The 22,122-nt window shown below is 41.4% G+C and overlaps 1 protein-coding gene across 1 annotated transcript in view; it reads right to left on the bottom strand.

The window, feature by feature from the left end:
- The window catches only part of LOC109930964 (dynein axonemal heavy chain 8-like), a 2,199,840-nt gene that overhangs the window by 33,586 nt on the left and 2,144,132 nt on the right, over positions 1–22,122 (bottom strand). The window contains 7 exon segments of the mRNA XM_048596622.1: positions 1,671–1,772; positions 3,777–3,893; positions 5,827–5,982; positions 9,186–9,338; positions 13,830–13,903; positions 15,377–15,579; positions 17,969–18,087. Of these exon segments, the coding sequence (XP_048452579.1) occupies positions 1,671–1,772; positions 3,777–3,893; positions 5,827–5,982; positions 9,186–9,338; positions 13,830–13,903; positions 15,377–15,579; positions 17,969–18,087 (924 nt within the window).

The raw sequence follows: 22,122 nt of genomic DNA, 5'->3' as shown, positions 1-22,122 counted from the left end.
ATCACTGAAATTAGCCTGATTGGCCTGTAATTTCCTGGTCTATCCTTTCCTCCCTTTTTAAAATAATGGGACAATGTTAGCAGTCCTTCAGTCCTCTGGCACCTGACCTGCAGCTGGAGTGAATCTCAAAAGATCTCGATGTCTCCGTTCTTGTCTCTCAACAGCCTGGGATACATTTTATCCAGGCCTGCAGATTTATCCACTTTTAAGGCTGTTAACCCCTTTGGAATCTTGAATGCCTTTTGGAATTCCAAGTAGATTACATCTACTCGTTCACCTTCTTAGAACCCTCATTGATTTTATTTTGAAAATTTTTGGTTTGGAGCTGTGAACTGTGAGCTGAGAGCTGAAGGCGGCCTTTGGATCTTTGGCAGCTTATTTCTTTAAGAAAGAACAAACTGATATTTTGTTAATGAGGCCAGGTCTGAAGGTTACTTACAGGTTGGTTCTCCTTCAAGGCACTCCATAGATATATGAACTCAGAGAGGCATTATGGTTAAACAGAGGGCAGATGTTTGAATGTTAACAGGGGCTTAACAGGGAGGTTAGCACTAAGAGAATGTTAAAAAAAAGACACAAAGAGAAACCAAAACTTGCATTAGTTTTGAACTGTGTGTTTTTGTCATAGGGATTGTGGCTGCAAAGCTCCCCAGTTATATGAATTAAATGAATATTTCTCAGAGCCAATTGGAAACTATCTGCGTTGACTGGTGTCTACAGAAACCAAGCAAGATACAATCCTATATGTCTGTGATACAATGGAGCATGGAAACAGTTTAAATTAACTGGCCAGTTACGTATCTTTTCTTTTCATTTATCCCTTAACAGTGTCTGTTAGTCTATCTGTCTTTGTATGGGTGGGGGCTAGAATCAATGAAAATCATGTTAAAATCATAGACAGTAATTAGATTATCTTGTTATTTAACTTTGCTTTGCTAATAAACAATTAACTCTTTTGTTTAAACTATAATCTTGGTGTCTGGTATCGGTTATTCACTAAGTCTGCTACTGGTTATTCAAAGTCTGCTTAGGAACCACTGAGACAATATTGAGGATCATTGAGTATTTTTAATTTTACTGTGTTGCAAATAGGGAGGTTGATTTGATTTGCTTGTCTCTCTCTGTGTCATAACAATCTTTATCTAATCTGTTTGTAATCTCCACAAAGAACTATAATAAATTTGTCAGGCATGATTTCCCCTTCATGAAATTATGCTGACTCTGCTTGATTTTATTATGTATTTTTAAATGCTTTGTCATTATATCCTTTCTAACTGGTTGCTCTCATGATCTTGACACTCCTGTTATCTGATCCCTCCTAATGGTCTAACCTGTGAGATCTGATGTACTACCTTGATCTTTCTGTTGTGAGGTAATCCTTTTCCCTGAGATCCATATATTTCCCTACCGCACCATTCACTTGTATTAACAGTTGATTGAACACTAGGATTTCCCACTAGCTACACAAATGGGGTGATTGCTGTGATGGAAAAGGAATAGAAAAAAATTCAAAGTCCTTTTTGCTTGAATTCTTCTTTGTTTTCAGCCAATGGCATCCAACTATGCTCCATCTTTGCAAATATTGTAGAATCATAAAAACTTTGTTAAAATATATAAATATTTGCAAAGGCCTTTTATTTGCTGTGTGGAAAGTTTAGGAATGTGATTACCTTGCAAAAACAGTTGAGGAGGCGTTTGTCATAGTCGTCCGTGACTCGGCCTCCATACTGAACCTCTCCGAGCATGTAACGTATGGTATTCCATGACACTCCCTGAACAAAACAAATACAAGGAGGTCTAATGTCAATAGAGTGTGTAAATTCTAACCAATAAACAACACCCTGATTTGAATACTATCAGAAGATCCACTTTTGAATGAACAAAGAACAGTACAGCACATGAACAGGCCTTCAGCCCCCCAAACATGTGCCAACACATGATGCCTTTTCTAAACTAAAAAACCTTTTGCCTCTGTGTGATCTGTAGCTCTCTATTCCTGGTCTATTATGAAATTATGGGGACTTTAACAGAGAATAATAAATACAATTTTAATCTTATAAATCGGAAAAATAAATTTGGCAAAGGCAGACTTGTGGGTGCTTTTGTACACTCATAGAGTGTATTCAGGACAGTTTCTTAAAATATTACATTGTGGAAACAATCAGGGAATAGACTATTTTACAAACAAAGGTAGAAATTGCTGGAAAAGCTCAGCAGGTCTGGCAGCATCTATGGAGAGAAATCAAACTTAACATTTTGGGTCCAGTGACCCTTCCTCAGAACTAAAGGTACCGAGGAAAAAGTTGTTTTTTTATGCAGAAGATATGGTGGGGGGATGGGAGAAGGAATAAACGATAGGTAGAGTTGGAACCCAAAGAGAGAGAACAGTTGGACACACAAAGGACTGGATTATGATCAGCCTAGGAGAATGAATAGCTGCTACTGGGGACTATTAGTGGCTAACAATGGGTTTTGTGTAATAGCAGACCAAGTGATAACAAGGCCTGGTGTGTGGGGGAGCTGTGGTAAGTGCATGGGAAAAGGTGCTTCAAGCCCTAAAACTACTGAACTTGATGTTGAGTCCAGAAGGCTGTAGAATTCCCAAGCGGAAAATGGGCGCTTTCTTCCAGCTTGCACTGAGCTTTGTTGGAGCACTGCAGCGATGTTGGCCAGGGAACAAGGTGGTGTGTTGGAGTGACAGGCAACTAGAAGCTTAGGGTCTTTTCTGCAGACAGAATGTTGGTGTTCTGTGAAGCGGTAACCCAGTCTCTGCTTCATTTCCTCAAAGTAGAGGAGACCGCATTGTGAGCAGTGAACACAGTAGACCATTTGTGTGAAGTGCAGGTAAAGTGTTGTTTCATCTGGAAGATGTGTTTGTTCCCATGGATGCTGTGGTTGCAGGGGAAGGTACCATGGGGCTGTGGGGGAATTTTGGGAGTGATGGAGGAGTGGACCAGGGTATCCTGGTAGGAACAGTCCTTGTGGAAGGCTGACAAGGGAGGGGAGGGGAATATATGTCTGGTGGTGGCATCGTGATGGAGGTGGCAGAAATGGCACTAATCATCATCTAGATGTGGATGCTGGTGGGATGGTAGGTAAGGACAAGGGAAACCCTATCACTGTTGTGGGAGGGAAGAGAATGGGGTGAGCGCTGAAGTACAGGAGATGCACTGGACCTGGCTGGGGGCCCCGTAAACTAAGGCGCTGGGGAATCCTCGGTTGAGAAAGAAAGTGGACATTTTAGTCTATTTAAGACCTGGTAACGTGTATTAAGACAGGATTAACTGATTAACTCACAGTAAAGGATCCTCTTGAAAAGAGTGATCATAACGTGTTGTAATTTCCCATTCAGTTTGATATTTCTCAGATCCTTTTCACTGGTCCTAAAAAGGTTGGTTAACAAAATTGTTGCTCAAGAATTAGTAGGGTCAGTATGTCAGCTTAGATTAAAGGTTTAGAGTCAGAAAAGAGAAAACAGCAAGTCACAGTCGCTGTTATTCAAGCCTGAGGATAGTAGAGACTGGTGTTCCCAAGGGTCAGACTAGAACTAATGCCTTTGCTGATGAATATAAATGAGGTATTTCCTTTACCTGTTCATGAAATTTAAATAATCTATTTACTTTGATCTCTAAATCTGCATGGACTTCCCTGATTTTAAATTTTCAATATTCAGCAAGAATCTTTATCCTCTTTTGGTCCAGTATTGAGATATTTGCTTGTTGCGATTTCTATGCATTCATAATCAAAATGACAGCAAAAAAAAAATCAAGACGCACCTTCTTTTTATCACAATCATCAAGGTGGTTCTGTATGAACTGGACACTGGCTGTGAAATCTGAAGAGTTAAATTCATATGGAATACACCATCCCAGTGGGCCAAATTTACGCCGTTCCTAACATGGAAGAAGTAGTAGAAACAAAATCTTAATTACTACCATTTTAGTTCATTTTGTAAAATTCAAAATTATCTAGATTGAACCAGTTTCCAGTGTATTGATTTCTTAGTCAAATTTAACTTCACACATGAGCTCATGAAAAGATTCTAAAACTTCAGATTCTTCTGTGGCTGCAATTTGCTTCGGACCCAGGCTCAGTTACATCACTGCCTCTCTACTGGTTGCTTGATTATTGAAATTTCTCTTGAAAAAAAAAAGCCTAAGGAGTAACCTAATTGAAATCTTTAAAATTATGAAAGGCTTTGAGAAAGTGGATCTGGAGAGAATGTCTCACTTTGTGGAGAAAAGCTTATCTAGACACCACCAGTATGAGATAATCCCCAAAAAATGCTATTGGGATTTCAGGAGAAATTTCTTCAAAAGATTGTGGAACTTACTAGAGTGAATCACATTAGATCAAGATGTTTGTGAACCGGGGAGAACGGTGGATGTGGAGTTGAGAGTATTCTGACAGGCATGTTTAAAACTTCTTGCCAATGCTACATGCCATAATTAAGTCCTACATGACAACAAAAATATGCAATGATAGATGAGATGTTTTTGGTCTTCAATGGTAAGTAACCATTACATTTACAAAAATTGTGGCAGTTTACAGATGAGGTAGATTACATTATCCAACTAGAAAAGTACTCCACAATGTTCTACGTTCCACAGTAATGAGATGTGTCATTTGGACTGCATGTTTCACATTAATTCACAATCTAGCCATCTGTCCTGCCTTTTAAAGTAAGCAATGGAGCAGCTGGCCAACTGTTCCATCACTTCAAAGGTATTAATGTTTTCATCACTAGTTCGTGATGTACCTATGCTTTGGAATTCCATTATGAATGCTTGCCTGAGTTCCAAACCCCAAAATGGATTTAGCCTAGCAGGATTTGTTGATGGAACTGTAAGCTCAGTTTTTATTGACACTTTTATGAGAAATTCAAAGGAGTAAAGTTGAAAGGTTTGAGTAGCTGTATGTTTACTTTGAGAGTTGCTATGGGTACTTAAGTTTAAATTTTTAAAGTGGAGTTTGTATACCTGTGTGTTTGCTTGACAGTTTTATGAGTTTTATGATCAAAATGGGAGAAGTTAAGTAACGGCAATAGATTCATGACTCCAAGAGGAATTGTCTGTAGACTTCCTGACAGTTGGATATATAAATTCATATAACAGGGTAGTATGATAGGTACCATGTGGTTATGATGGGTGATTTTAGATTTTACATTATGTTTAGGGAGTTATGTTACTTCTCCCAGCCAATGAATTACAATAATCTATTCAGACCAATTTGTTTGCAGTGAGGCCTGAGTTTCTTTCTCCCCATCTGACAGAAACTATGCGAGAAATGTGGTCATGGTGCGGTGGGAGGGAGGAGTGGGTGGGGCAGAGGGGCAATTAAAATTCAGAATTCGAAGAGGCCCAGATAGGTATACTTAAAAATGTTTACTTTCTTTGTGGTAAGAGGAACAGAAGTGCTCTTCTAAATTCCACAAAGAAGGTTGACTCTTCTCCAGTGCCTCTCTGACTCTTTCTGGAAATCCTTTCCCTGATTTACCTTCTTTCCAGTTATTGCTTCATTGGTGCTGGCCAATGGCTCCCCGCTTCCCTTAGCTTTCCTTTCCATTAACCAACTTCTGCTATTTGCCTGGTTAGTAGAAGTCTTAGTGAGGCTACAGTACAATTGCAGAAGGACTTGATGATGCATAATTACAGAACTACCCCAGTGACTTTAGGTGAATATCACTGCTTCCTGCTCAAAGGAACAAGGTAAGGTGGTAGGAAGTAACTACTGGACACCTGATAAGTTTTTGCATTATGAGAAAAGTTAACATCACTCTAGAATAGATTATTAAAGTACAGCATAGTCAGATCTGGGCTCTATTACCTGGACTGTGGTGTGCAGGAAAGCAACTGCATACAATAGTGGTCTCCACATGGGTAGATTCGAATATTCTATTTGGTCCTGAGTGATTCCAGTGAATGTTCTTTTCAATCCTGCCCGCACTCCCTGAGGAGGCTCATTAGTGTACTTGATGGATGTCTGGAAAATAAACAATGAAAACTTCAAATGCAAGCTGATAGGCAGTCTTCACTCATCTGTACGTCTGCTTCACTAAGATTGGACATCACTAATCATGGTTATGTTGAGCTCTCAAGTGTATCTTCAGTAACCTCAAATTTCTGGTCATTTGTAATTCAACATATGTTCCAGCTACAATAAAGAACTCAATAACCTATGTAGTGTCTTGACTGAGAAACATCTGGGCATTTCTAGAAATATGTATAGTATCCAGCAAGTATCCAACACATTGCAAGCTTGGCAAGAGCAGGTCAACAGTTTTCAATTTGCTTTTTGCTTACATTGTGTCTTGACCTAAACTTGACATTAGAATTGTCCAAGTAGCTGGAAATTGGGCTCTTCTCTCACCTACCCGCATCACAACCATCCTCAGAGGATCATGCCAGCTGTCCTCAACTGGTCAACATCATGCCTTGTTAGAGTACCATGCATTTCATGTAGCTGAGCTACCAACTAGAACACAACCCTTGAAGTAGCTCGAGTCAATGGAGAGGAGAAAGTTGGAATATCCCTGAAAATCACAGGCTTCAGTGATAAAGATGTTCACATCAAACCAAATGTTTTTGTCGGTGTCCTTCAACCTGCACCTACTGTGGAGAATGAACCTACTGGGAAGGAAGAAATCAGAATGCCAAAAATTCCTCCCCCCCAGAAATAAACTAATATCAAATCAAGACAGGGATTCAACAATGTGAAGATACTATGGTTTTAAAAGTTGTACTTTGTCCTTTTTTTTATAAAGACAGTTTGAGGCAGAGGCGTAGAGCAGTCTGTTCCAAGCCAATAAAGTAAACAGCTTGTGTGACCTTGGCTTTTTTTCAAGTTGGAACAAATAGAAGCAGCATGAATGGGTAGAGTTAAGCTCTCACAGAATCAGGATTCCAGTTTAATTTTCAGTAGTTATTGGGGTTTTGAAACATGTATATATCTCTCCCTGCTACAGCAAAACACTGGAGTTCTCTCCTTCTCTGCCAGAATTTTCTCTTGATGTTCTTTTCTCTTGGACTGGAGACACATTGCATTTGAGACAATTTATTATACTGACTTTGCCTTTGCTAAGGGTGTATTTAAGGGGTGTTACTATATTAGAATAGTTGCTGTTCAGTAGTTAAATAATCTGTTATTCCGTTAAGTTTCCAATAGAGTTAAAGTTAGACCAGTTCTTCCTTCTTTTGTTTGTGTGTGTTTTGTTTAAAGCCAAGTAGTGTAGCCAATCAAATTACATCTGGACACAGCAACTTACACCTCCATTAAAGAAGAAAAAATGAGGATCAAGACTGTCTCCTTGATATATTTGAAGGGGGCTTGGTCTGGTCCAGAACAACAGAGAAGGATAACACGACACCATGGTTGGACAATGTCTGCCAAATGAAACATTTACCCTTCCACTATTGACACACAGTGCTGTGGCATAGCTCCCTCTCACACAATTAAGTACTTTGATCCACTGACAGAGAAGGAACAAAGATTATTTCCAAGTCAGGTTAGTGTATGACTTGGAGTGTTACTTGCAGGTGGTGGTGCTGTTCCCACACATCTTCAGTCCTTGTCCTACTAGATGGTGGACATTATGTGTTTAGACCATAAGATATAGGGGCAGAATTAGGCCATTCAGTCCATTGAGTCTGCTCCACCAATCGATCATGGGTATGTTTCTCAACCCGGTTCTCCAGCCTTCTCCCCGTAACCCTTGATTCCCTTATCAGTCAAGAACCTATCTATCTCTGTCTTAAATACATTCAATGACTTGGCCCCCATAGCCTTCTGTGGCAATACGTTCCATAGCTTCAACACCCTCTGGCTGAAGAAATTCCTCTTCATCTCAGTTCGAAAGGGTTCTCCATTCATTTCTGAGGTTCTGTCCTCGGGTCTTAGTCTTTCCTACTAGTGGAAAAATTTTCTCCACATACAATCTATCCAGGCTTCTCAATATTCTGTTAGTTTCAATGACATCCCCCTTCCCCCATCCTTTTGAACTCCATCCAGTTCAGACCCAAGGTCATATGACAAGTCCTGCATATTGTAAACCTCCCTGGACCCTGTCCAGCCCTGCACATCGTTCCTTAGATACAGAGCCCAAAACTGCTCACAATATTCTGAAGAAGGGTCCCGACCTGAAATGTCAGCTTTCCTGTTCCTCTGTTGCTGCCTGGCCTGCTGTGTTCCTCCAGCTCCACACTGTGTTATCACAATATTCCAAATTCTGTCTGACCAGAGTGTTATACAGCCTCAGCAGTATGCCTCTGCTCTAGTATTCTAGCCCTCTCAAAACAAATGCTAACATTGCATTTGCCTTCTGAGCTGCCAACTGAGCCTACGTGTTAACCTTAAGAGAATCCTGAACTAGGACTCCTAAGACCCTTTGTGCTTTAGATTTCTGAAGCCTTTCTCTATTTAGAAAATAGTCTACACATCTATTTTTCCGACGAAAGTGCTTAATCTCACACTTCCCCACATTGTATTCCGCCTGCCACTTCTTTGCCCACTCTCCTGGCACCATGGGCTTTTTTCTTATTTTGCAGCTTTCTGTGCAGCATCTTGTCAAATATCTTCTGGAAATCCAAATAGATCATGTCCACTGGCTCTCCTTTGTCTAACTTGCTTATTACCTCTTCAAAGAATTCTAAGATTTTTCAGGCATGATCCCCCTTGATGAAGCAGTGCTGACTCAGCCCTATTTTACTATGCACTTCCAAGAACTCCGCAATCTCATCCTTAATAATCGGCTCTAAAATTTTAGTTACGACGGAGGTCTGGCTAACCGTGCCAATAGTTACCAGTCTTCTGCCTCCCTTCCTTCTTTAACAGGGATGTTACTAGCCATTTTCCAGTCATTTGGGATGCTCCCTGACTCCAGTGATCCCTGAAAGATCACCATCAATGTCTCTACAATATCCTCAGCTATCTCCTTCAGAACTCTGAGGTGTAGTACATCTGGTCACGGTGATTTATCCACCTTCAAACCTTTGAGCTTTCCCAGGAACTTCTCCTTTGTGGTAGCCACTATAGTCACTTCTGCCCCTGACACTCTTGAAGTTCTGGTATGCTGCTGGTGTCTTCCACTGTGAAATTGGAAGGTACTGCTGAAGAAGTTTGGTGAGTCGCTGCAGTGCAACTTAACTATACATATACATAACCTGACAGTGTGCAGAATAAACACAAACCTGGAGTAGTGTGATTGGGAACTTCGGATGTGGTTCAGTGGTTATCCACACTCGGAAAGACTCGTGGACATTTTCACTTGTGAGTAAGGTCTCTAACAGCTCATTCATAAATTCCAATCCTAAATGACAGTTCTGCAGTAAAACCCAGCCACCCTAAGGAATGAGAAATAACCATTCAATTAGTTTCTTAAGGCTATGCAAAATCCAGTATATCTCAAAGAGTTTAATGGGCAAGGAAAAATCAAAATAGGACAGAGATTATCCACGATGTTCCAATCTACAAAATTTAGATTGCACAGCATCATTTTAATTAAAATACTGTATCTGTTTGTGTGTGGATGAATTAAATAACGTGGGTTACATGAACATCCCACAGACATTCTGGTGTTTGGAGGTATGACTGATTTATTGTATGAGGATTGGACACAGTGTCATGGTTTAAAAATGAGAAAATTGGGCTGTCTACCTGTGGATATCCTTGTAATTGCCTATCATTGCACTGGTGGGTTTTTGCAGGAGATGTTGCAGAACATTCAGTTCAGAAAGCCCATTTTAATCAAAAGGGGAGTCAAAGGTTACGAGGAAAGGCAGAAAAGTGAGCTGAGCATTTTCAGATCAGCCATGATTTCCTTGAATGGTGCAGCACACTCAATGGGCTGAATGACCTCCTTCTGCTCCCATGCCTTATGATCACATAAATTTTGAATAATTCCAACATCTCTGAAAAAGTTAAAGCGGGAGACTGGAATAATTGCAAGGAACTCCCTTGTTCAAGTACCAGAAAAAGCATTGCTGTTGCTGGTACTTGAAAAGAAGAGAAAATGCTCAAAATATGAACAGGACAGGCAGATCTGCAAAGGGAACAAAGATACAGACAAAACAAAAAGTTAGTTGAAAACCAGATGGACACAACATGGTAGCAGTGATGATATAAGGACACTACAGTACCATTTGAAAATAAGCCACTCTTCCATTTCCATATGTATGGAGTGAGGCTGATAGTGGAACAGTGTAAAGGATAAGGCTGACAGTGAAACACAGTAAAGGACAAGGTTGACAGTGGAACAGTGTGAAGGATAAGGCTGACAGTGGAACAGTGTAATGGATGAGACTGACAGTGGGACATTGTAAAGGATAAGGCTGACTGAAATAACCCCACAGATGCTGGTATCCCATTGCCATGTCACCCTTTATTTATATGTGGAGAGTCCTTGACACTGATGCAGCTTCCTCCGAGCCAGCTCTCAGAGTAAACTAAATGTCTGACACTCCTGTTTATATCTGTCAGCCAGGGCTCCCTGATTGGACCAGATTAACAGCCCAAGTCAGGGAATTCATATTCTATGATGTTTGCCCGGCAGCCCTCGTTACAATCACTCTATCCCTCCCCCTCTGGGTCTGAGGACATAGGCTGGTTGTTTTTTTATTGTAGCTCCTCCTGGGGCGTTTTAGCATCGGGTCAGGTTCATCCAACTCTGCCTCTGATATGGGTGATGTATAACACACAGTAGCTTGCCTCTTGTGCCTGGAGTGTGTCGGAAGAAATTCATTCTCTTCTTCAAGCAGCAAAGGCATCAAGACAGTGACATCCACTGTGACCATCTTAGATTCTGAGATATCTTCAATGCTTGATGAAGAGGTAGAACCTATGAGTTCCAGAACAGTCAGAAAGGCTGTTGAGGAGCCGGGTGCATTTTGCTCCTGCTCCTTTTGCGAGTTTGCTGTTCGTACGTGATCCATATGCTTGTTCAGGACCCTCACATCTACCCAAACTTTATACATCACTGGACCTGACCTTGCTTTGATCATGCCTCTTACCCGTGCAGGGTCATTCTCGTGGTTCCTACATCAAACGTCATCCCTTGAAGTAAACTGCCACTCTCACTTTTTAATCATAGAATCTTTACAGTGTGGAAGCAGGCCATTTGGTCCATCAAGTTGACACCGACCCTCCGAAGAGCATCCCGCCCAGACCCAACCCCTACCCTAGATACTATGGGCACTATGGCCAATCCACCTAACCTGCACATCTTCGGACTGTGGGAGGAAACCGGAGCACTCGGAGGAAACCCACAGGGAGACCGTGCAAACTCCACAACAGACAGTCACCCGAGGCTAGAATCGAACCCGGGTCTCTGGCGCTGTGAGGCAGCAGTGCTAACCACTGAGCCACCATGCCACCCACTTGTGGGGTTTTGTATCTGACATTGGTGTTCCTGCTGGTGCTTTGCCCTCCCACCCTGGTCCAAGAAGATCAGTTTTAACCTGGTGTGGAGTCTTCTCCCCATTAGCAACTCTGCTGGAGCTATCCCTGTAGTTGCATGAGGGATGGTCCGATAAATAGGAATCGGAACAGTTTGGTATCTAGTTAAGCCATAGGCTGTTTCTTTAAGCCTGCCTTCAAAGTTGCTACATGTCTGGAGTTCAGGTCTATGCCAATTTCTAGGCTCCATGAAACCTGATTCAAATCCTGGTGTAGTAAAGGATAGTTACTGAGTGCAGTTATTCGATTTATTGAGCTTCAGTGTTACATGTTTTCAGGCTGCAAATAGAATGATTTCTCCTTGAGGTGCAGGAAGAACTTCTGGTCAGTGCTTAAGAGGTAACCAAGGCTTAATACAAAGTAGATGAGTCTAAGTTTACAGTGGTTCACCTGCTTCAACACATGTACCTTAACGAATACTGCCCAGTGACTCTGACCTCCATAATGATGAAGTGCTTCGAGAGGTTGGTCATAGCCCACATCAGCTCTAGCCTCCCAGCCTGCCTCAATCCCCTACAATTTGCCTACTGATGAAACAGGTCCACAGTTGATGCTATTTGCCTAGCCCTACAACTCATTCCTGGAACATCCGGATAACAAGGACACTTACATCAGACTCCTACTCATCGACTCCAGTTCCACCTTCATCACCACAATCCCCTCTAGACTGATCTCAAAACTGCAAGACCTAGGTCTCACTCCACCCTCTGCAAGTGGATCCTCAGCTTCCTGACCCACAGACCACAAAAAGTAAAGATAGGTAACTGCACCTCTTCCTCCACTATAATCCTCAACACCAGCACTCCGCAAGGGTGCGTTCTCACCCCCCTACTGTGCTCCCTGTACACCCATGACATGTGTAGCCGAATTCCGTATGAATGCCACCTACAAGTTTGCTAATGACACCACTGTGGTAGGACAGAAATCAAACAATGACGAGTCAGAATACAGGAAGGAGATAAAGTGTTTGATGTTGTGGTGCAAAGATAACAGCCTCTCTCTCAATGTTAGCAAAACAAAAAAACTAAACATTGACTTCAGGAAGAAAGGAGGAGGGCATGCCCCTGTCTACTTCAACAGAGCTGAGGTGGAGAGAGTCATTCCTAGGAGTGACGATAGCCGACAATCTGTTCTGGATCTCCCATGTAGATGCGACGGTCAAATAGGCACAACCACGCCTCTGCTTCCTCAGGCAGCTCAGGAAATTTGGCATGTCCATAAGGATCCTCACCAATTTTTACAGATGCAGCAGATGCATAACACTCTAGTATGGCAATCGCTCTCCCCAGGATCATAAGAAACTAAAGAAAGTTGTGTGCATAGCTCAGACCATCATGGAAGCCAACCTCCGATCCATGGACTCTATTTTCTCTTCTCATTGGCGCAGAAAGGCTGCCAGCATCATCAAAGACCCTTCCCACCCCGGTAATGCTCTCCTACAACCTCTTCTATCATGCAGAAGATGCAGAAGCTTGAACACACGCACTAACAGGATCAAGAACAGCTTCTTCCTTGCTGTTATCAGACTGCTGAGTGGACCTCTCTAACTTTCAAATAATGTTGATCTTGCTAATGGTGATCTTGCTTCGTGCACTTCCTGTGCAGCCATAACCCTGTATGCCTCGCTCTGTCTAAGCACCCTATAATCTGTATGTCCTTGTTTGTTATGATCTGCCTGTACTGCTCGCAAAACAATGCTTTTCACTGTACTTAGGTACATGTGACTACAGCAAACAATAAATCAAATCAAACCAAATCATTCTGGCAGCAAAGGAGAAAACAAAACCTTGCCATTATAGGGCACTTTTAAAACCACAGGATACCCCAAAGCAACTTACAGCCAATTAAGTACTTTTGATTTTCAGCCACTGTGATAACATGGAAGGCCACAGCAACAAATTTGCACACACAGCAAGCTTCCACAAACAGCAGTATGAAAATTAGCAGACTTTTTTTTGTGCTATCAACTGAGAGATTATTTATTGGACAGGGTTGTTTTATAGACAGTTGAGAGGAGAAACAGGCCCATAGTTTATGTTAAATTACAAAGATGACATTTTTGACATGTACTCCCTGACTACTGCACTGAAGTGTTAGCCAAGATGATTGTGATGAACCTTTGGATTTCGAGATGGGAATGCTTCCAACTGAACCAAATTTGACATTGGGCAAGGGTTCAGTAAATCTACCATCTGTGCTATCAGACAGTGTTTTAATTTGGTACTGAGTACAAAACAGCAGGACAAACATTTCAGAGAGGGCACATGATACCCACCTGGTGCGTGGTACAATGCTTACAGAAATTTTTGAAAATTTAAAATGAAAGATGGTTGATGTGGTCTAAACTTACTTAGGATTTAGGCTCATATGATTTTACTGACCTGATGCATAGATAATGCCACCAACTTTCTGGCGTGAACCTCTTGTCCTTGACCCATTGACATTGCCCTACAATCTGAAGAAGACAGATCAGTTAGCTTTTACATAGAGTTTTTAACAGTGTTACTTTATAATACAGCACTCAGAAATATGACTGATTTCAGTGTTTTTCGGTGATGAGTCCTGTGGATCTGGCTTAAAAGTGACATTCATTCGTGTGTATTCTGCAGGCCTTTACAAGCACTATCCACTTAACTGTCAGCCTCACAGATGTGCCACAGTGATTCCTGCTGTTGTTTGAACTCTGAAACTCTCAGCTCCAGCTTCTGCAGCTGGCAGCACTTCCTGCACATGTGGTCATCTAGGACACAGCTGGGGTCCATGACTTCCCGGATATGACCGGCCATATATTCCACACAACTCAGCTGTACTGCCATGTCTTAACTTTACTTCACCTTATTCTACTTTACATTACTTATGTTGCTTTATCATATTTTCCCTGACTTCCCTAATTCCTGGTGTTTCTTAATTAAATCCAAGTACAGATACTTCTTCAAATATGTTTTTACAATTTACAGCAATTTAATGACAGTCCCCGGCAGCATGCTGTCCTTGTTTAATGTTCAGTATGGGGCAAAAAAAACACATTCCTGATGTATCTTGGCAATTAGGGATGGACAATAAATACTGGCGCAGCTGGTAACGTTGACATCCTGTGAATGAATGGAAAAAAATCAACAAGAATGACTGATTACATTACTGCATGTTTTCAAATTATATGTCAATTGAGCTCCACAGCTAGCTACAGAGGATTGAGCAAGGACTGTAGTAAAGGTCAGCTTCAGTGAGCTTCAGTGTTACAAGTTTTCAGACTGCAAATGGAATGATTTCTCCTTGAAATGCAGGAAGAACATCTAGTCAGTGCTAAAGGGGTAACCAAGGCTTAACACAAAGTCAATGAGTCTAAGTCCACAGTAGTGCACCTGCTTCAACACGTTCTGGCAGCAAAGGAGAAAACAAAAGCTTGCTGTTACAGAGCACTTTTAAAACCACAGGACACTCCAAAGCTATTTACAGCCAATTAAGTACTTTTGATTTTCAGACATTGTAATAATGTGGAAGACCAAAGCAGCAAATTTGCACTCACAGCAAGCTTTCACAAACAGCAGAGTGAAAATCAACAGGCTGTTATTTTGTCATGTCAATTGAGAGATAAATATTGGTCAGGGATGAGAGGAAAAACAGGTCTACAGTTTATGTTAAATTACAAAGATGACATTTTTGATCATGGGAACTTGTACTTTCCAAAGTAGACTATCCATCTGATTCTTGGGTGGGAATACAAGGAATTGAATGCAGTTAGTATTATAGTCAGCTACCACAGTGTCAATAACGAATGAAATTAGCTGAGGAAAATGACATTATACAACACAAGAAATGAGAGCTATAATAAAATTATTCTGATGCTAATTATGTTGAAAACAAATACTTGAAACACTGGGGATCTAGCAGATAGCAGTTGTATTCTATACATTGACTGAATCCATACCAATTTCAAGCTTTTTGGCCAGTCCTTCAATCTGATTGCTGGGATCAGATCCCATGGACAGGAAACAGATCAGAGGAGTTAGTTCATCACTTTCTTCCCAGGTTGTCTCCAGGTTTAGAATCACTGGCTCTGCATATTTTGCTCCCATTGCCTCAGAAATGTAGCTTCGAGCTTGAGAGAGAATCCTGTCAGGACACCAAGACCTGAAAGTGCAAAGTTGTAGTTGAATAAAAGATTTTTAGAATTCTTTGTTAACTGTTGAGGAAGACTTCAATGGTCATATATTAGCAAGAAAGGGTCCACACTGCTGCATTGTCATGTAAAGCACATTCCAAATAATAAATGTCTATTGCAAGATATGTACCTGAAGTATGGTATCAAATGTATTATTGAAGCATGGAATAAGGAAAGCCAGGAAATGCAATTTAATATTTTTCATTACAGCATGTGTTGTGCTCCTTCATAATTGGGATGATGTTACTCATAACAAAATTCTGTATGTTGAGTGTTTTAAAAAGTACAGCTGCAGCGTGCACAGGATTCTAGCTGACTAGGAGGTTTTCCTACTCGTCATAGGAGTATCAAAAGCATTACACATTGATAATCAAATTGTTTGGCCATGCCAAGTACACCTTCCATGGTTATCGAGTTTCAAGCTGGGACTTGAACCTACAGCTTCTGGACCAGAGATAGGGAAACTACCTACAAGACTACAAGATCTCTCTCGTTACAATGTTTTTGGATGAAAAATGAGACTAAACTAAAAAAGGGTTGCAATATTGACTGAAGAAACAATCACAGCTGTGTTAGGGGATGATATGCTTGATAATCATCAAATAAAGACATTTGGACTGAACAGAGAAATGAAGCAGTCACACTGATGGAGTTGGTGAACCCTCAACTTCTCAAAGGGTAGTAGCAAATGGCCAAAAAGTGCAGAAACAGTAAGTAATGACAGGAGATTTTAACTAGCCTAATATTAACTGAGATAAAATCTGTGGAGAGTTGAATCATGTAAAAAATAGAAGCTTACATCAGAAGATAAGAGTTCAATGCTGAAGTACAGGATCATGGGGATGAAATGAAAAGGAAAATCAGGAAAGCTATTAAAATATGAATTTCCAAGTAAAATCACGGAAAAAATGGGGTTTATAAATGCACAAAGGACAAGAGGTTAATTAAGGAAAAGGTAAGGGAATTTAGAGACAAAACAGCAAATTGTATTCAGAGGCAGAATTCACAGGCATGGTTCTGAATAAACATTTGACACCTGTCATCACAAAAGATGGGGAAGGTCCCATTGAAAGATGGGACATTGTGGTTTCAGCAGAGTGTGAAATATTGAATGCCATATGTGACATTTGCCAATATTGCACAGAAAATCTGGTCATGATATAAAAGTTAGAGCTGTGCCTTTCAAGTGCAAGGCCAGGAGGCACTTCATCACACAAAGGCAGTGGAAATATAGCTCAAAAGGTTACTAATGCTAGGTCAGTGAAAACGTTTAAAATTGGCATTGTTAGGTTTTTGTTGTGCAAATACATTATGGGCTACTGAATCAAGACAGGTAAATGTCATTAAGATACATATTAGAATGACAGAACACGTTTAATGGGCAAATGGGCTGAAGGGTGGAAGGGAGAGTTTAATTTAGATTTAGATAAATGTGAGGTGTTGCATTTTAGAAAGGCAAAGCAGGGCAGGATTTATACACTTAACGGCAAGGTCCTGGGGAGTGTTGCCAAATAAAGAGGCCTTGGAGTGAAGGTTCATAGATCCTTGGAAACAGAGTTGCAGGTAGATAGGATAGTGAAGGCGGTGTTTGGTAAGCTTGCCTTTATTGGTCAGTGTATTGAGTACAGGAATTGGGGGATCCTTTTGCAGCTGTACAAGACATTGGTTAGGCCACTTTTGGAATACCACGTTCAATTCTGGTCTCCCTGCTATAGGAAAGATGTTGTGAAATTTGAAAGGGTGCAGAAAAGATTTACAAGGATGCCGTCAGGGTTGGAGGGTTTAAGCTATAGGGAAAGGCTGAATAAATTGGGGCTATTTTCTCTGGAGTGTCAGAGGCTGAGGGGTGACCTTATAGAGATTTAAAAAAACATGAGGAGCATGGACAGAGTGAACTGCCAAGGTCTTTTTCCCGGGGTAGGGCAGTCCAAAACTAGACAGCATAGGTCTATGGTGAGAGGGAAAAGGTTTAAAATGGACCTGAGGGGCAACTTTTTCATGCAGAGGGTGGTGCTTGTGTAGAATGAACTGCCAGAAGAGGTGGGGGAGGCTGGTACAATTAAAATATTTTAAAGGCATCTCAGTAGGTATATGAATAGGAAGGATTTAAAGGGCTATGAGCCAAATGCTGGCAAATGGGACTAGATTAATTTAGGATATCTAGTTGGCATTGATGAGTTGGACCTAAGGGTCTGATTCCAAACTGTACATCCCCATGACTTTAAGTTTAACAGCTCAGTGGCCAAGTCTTGTTTCAATATTCCCATGGTAACAGGAAACATACTAACAGGAAACCTGCAGATAGGAGTCACATATTAAATGTACTGTAATAAACATGCTGTTGTGGATGTATCTCACCTGATAAGCAATAGCTTGCAGAATGAATCTAAAGAGTCACTATATCCGTGAGGAATTTGAGCTTCTTCTGGAGCATCAGCGTCAAACCAGACTTTCCAAACCTTCTCATTCTTAGATACCTGTTACCACGTCACAAATATTAAAAAGCACCATTCAAAATTTCATTGAATCATTTTTAAAGCACTGTGAATTTCAGAATTATTGAGTGCTTCCATTCCAGCCGTTATGTATGGCAGAATTAAGAGCAATAACACCGCAAAAATGAATCGGCATGAATTTCATTTTCAAGTATCATTGAGGTAGTATTCACAGGGCGTTTCAATGGTTTCCTGAGCCAGATGGAAGACCCATTTAAAGAGAAATTTGGAATCTTATGGTGTGTAGTGGATGCTGGGACTCTGACTAAATTTAAAGAGGAAATAGATTTATAATTATCAGTGGTTGAAGGGTTATAGAGAATGGGCAGGAAAGTGGCATTGAGGCCAAGATGAGATCAGCCATGGCTGTACTAAATGGCAGAGCAGGCTTGTGGGGCTGAATTGCTCACTTCTGCTCCTCGTTCTTACATCAACATGTTCTTATGTCAACAGGACCTAGACTACTATTGGACTGACTTGTCTACAGCAAGTGTCATGTAAAATCTGGCCAGTTTGAAGTAATAGATAAGGCACCTAAAAGGAAAACACCTAATTTACTGTATCAGGACATTATTTACTACCCCAACAATTTTTGTATTGTCTGTGACCTTACTGATCAACACCATGTCAGGTCACAAGTGCTCCTCCCAATGCTATAAGAACTGCCTAAGTCATGGCCAAACAGGGATGGGGAGGCAGTCAAGGCATAGAGGGGGAAGACTTATCAGGTGGATCGAGAGGCAGAGCATCCTTGGCCTTCTGTTAATAAACTAACAGAACAAGAATTTGTTCACTCAGCAGCCTCAAATGGTTCAACACAGTTAAGAGCAAGGTAAGCACATGGCAAGCATGTTACTCTCACTATTAACATTGGCAGTGTGCTAATGGTTGTACCATGAGCTATTCATCTGTCTCATTTTCATAGTCAAGAAGGTGACCCTACTGCATCTGATAATATCTAAGACATGACTTTCATATGTTGTGAGATGTGAAGAAATGGTAGCCCACTCCTGTTTTCTCCAGTCCCATCAGTCCCTATGCTGTCCTAGAAAGACAAGGTCAGCAGATTTCCTGGAAACGCCATCAACTCCAAGCTCCTGTCCAAGTTGCACAGTCGAGAATTCAAAAGTTGCGGCTGCTGCTGGATCAAAAACTTGGAATCTCCCACCCCAAGAAAAAACAGTATGAGTGCACTTGTACCACACAGACTTTATTAGCCTCGAAGGTGGCTCACCACTAGCTTCTTGACAGCATTTGGGGATAGACAATTCATGCTGGCCGGGGGAGTGACACTGACAGCCTAAGAATGAATTATAAACTATTGAGCTGCTAAGTTTATAAAATCATGAGGGGCATGGATAGGGTGAATAGTCAAGGTCTTTTCCCTGGGGTAGGGGAGTCCAAACTAGAAGGCATAGGTTTAAGGTGTGAGAGGCAAGATTTAAAAGGGACCTAAGTGGCAATGTTTTCATGCAAAGGGTGGTGCATGCATGGAACAAGCTGCCAGAGGAAGCGGTGAAGGCTGGTACAATTGCAACATTTAAAAGGCATCTTGATGGATATATGAATAGGAAGGGGTTAGAGGGATATGGGCCAAATGCTGGCAAGTGGGACTAGATTAATTTAGAAAATGTGGTTGGCATGGATGAGTTGGACCAAAGGGTCTGTTTCCATGCTGTACATCTCTATAACTCTATGACTCTATAGAGAGCATGGTGACAGTGAGTGGAGGAGGGGAATAGAGCCAGTTGCTCATTCCCCAAGTCCTGCTGAAATGCACTGCATAAGATTAATATTTGTCAATGAGACTGTGAGTAACTCATGAAGTAAGCATAGGGGCTGGCAGAAGGTCAGGGTGAATGGAACAGACATGTTGCTCACCACTAGGTCCTGTTTATGGTAGTTGTAAATAAAGTGTTTAAAGAAAACGTTACAACAGATTATGTCTAAATCACACTGAGTAAGAAGAGTCAGGTTCAGCCACATTGCAGATGGAACAAGAGGATAATGATCCCTAAATATGGTGGCAGTGCTAGAGGCAGCACTTTAGATTAAATTTCATTAATTCATTCATGGGATGTAGACTTTGCTGGCTAGGCCTGAAATTATTGTCCATCCCTAATTGTTCTGGACATGTGGCCTTCTTGAATGGTTGCAACTCACGTGCTGTTAGGAAAGGAGTTCCAGTATTTGGACCCAGTGACATGAAGGTAATACTGATCTGTTCCAAGATGGTGTGGCCTGGAGGGGAATCTGCAGGTATTCACATGGGATCAAATCCCACCATGGTAGATGGTGAAATTCAAGTTCAATAAAATCTGGACTTAAAAAGTTAGACTAATGCGAACCATGTAATCAGTGTAGACTGTTATAAAACCTATTCTCTGTCATGATTGTCCACCAGGGAAGCTGCCATCATTACCTTGTCTGGTTGACTTGATTGAATTTTTTGAAGAGGTGACTGAGTGTAGAGACATTTTTGATGTTGACTACTTGGACTTCATCAGGGCTTTTCATAAGATTCCACAAGGCAGACTGATAGCAAAGGTAAGAACCCATGGGATCCAAGGCAATTTGGTAAATTGGATCCATAAATGGCTGAGTGGCAGGAAACAGAGGCTGATGGTTGAGAGGTGTTTTTTGACTAGAAGTCTGAATCCAGTGGAATCCCACAGGGGTCAATGTTGGGCTCTTGCTGATTGTGGTTATATACTTGAATGTTGGAGGGTTGATCAGTCAGTTTGCAGATGATATGAAAATTGGTAGGGTGGTAAACAGTGAGGAGGATAGCCTTAGATTACAAAGGATATAAATGGGCTGGTCGGATGGGCTGATCAGTGGCAAACGGAATTCAATTTGGAATAATATAAGGTGATGCACCAGGGCAGGACAAACAAGGCAAGGGAATATATGATGAACAGTAGGATCCTAGGAACCACGGATCAGAGGAATCAGAGAAACCTTGGTGTGCATCAACACCAGTCCCTTGAGGTATCAGGACAGGTAGATAAAAGTGGTTAAGAAGGCATATGGTATACTTGCCTTTATTAGTCGAGGTATAGAGTTTAACAGCAGGGACTGTACAAAACATTAGTTAGGCCACAGCTAGAGTATTGTGAGCTACTCCGGAACCTACAATATAGGAGGGATCTGACAGCATTGGAGAGGTGCAGAGGACATTTACCAGGATGTTGCCTGGGCTGGAGAATTTCAGTTGTGAAGAGGAGATTGGACAGACTGGAGTTGTTTTCCGTAGAACAGAGGAGATTGGGAAGGGACATGGTTGAGATGTAGAAAATTATGAGGGGCACAGATAAGGCAGACAGGAGTAAGCTCTTCCCCTTGATGGAGGGATCAATGAAGAGGGGGCATAGATTTAAGGTAAGGGGCAGACAATTTAGAGTAGATGTGAGAAAACTTTTTCACCCACAGGATAGTTGGAATCTTGAACTCACCACTTGTAAGGGTGGTAGAGTCGGAAAACCGTAGTATTTGAGAAGTACTTAGATGTGCACTTCCAACACCAAGGCATACAAGGCCATGGGTCAAGTACTGGAAAATGGGATTAGAATAGTTAGGTGGTTATTTTTGACAGGTATAGACAAGATGAGCCGAAGGGCCTTTTTCTGAGCTGTAGATCTCAATGGCTCTATCACATATTACTCTAAACCCACAATAATGTGGTTGACTCTCAGCTGCTCTCTGAATTGGCCTAGCAAGCCAATCATTGTATCAAATGGTTACAAAGTCTAACGAAAGGAAGGAAACTCTACAGACTATCTGGCATTGACCAAGGAACCAGAAACAACAATGGCACACACAATCCTGTCAAATCTGCAAAGTAATCCTCACAAAAATCTTAAGGCATGTGGCAAAATTGGCAGAGCTATCCCACAGACTCGTTAAACAAGAGCCTGACATAATCAGTCTTATGAAATGATACACTACAGCCAACGTCCCAGACACTACCACAACCACGGAAAAGCTCAGCAGGTCTGGCAGCATCTGTGAAGAAAA

This window comes from Rhincodon typus, chromosome 5, assembly GCF_021869965.1.
Source record: "Rhincodon typus isolate 14 chromosome 5, sRhiTyp1.1, whole genome shotgun sequence".
Classification (NCBI taxonomy): domain Eukaryota; kingdom Metazoa; phylum Chordata; class Chondrichthyes; order Orectolobiformes; family Rhincodontidae; genus Rhincodon; species Rhincodon typus.
The sequence above is the reverse complement of the archived record's forward strand: the minus strand, read 5'-3'. Positions and strand labels throughout refer to the sequence as shown.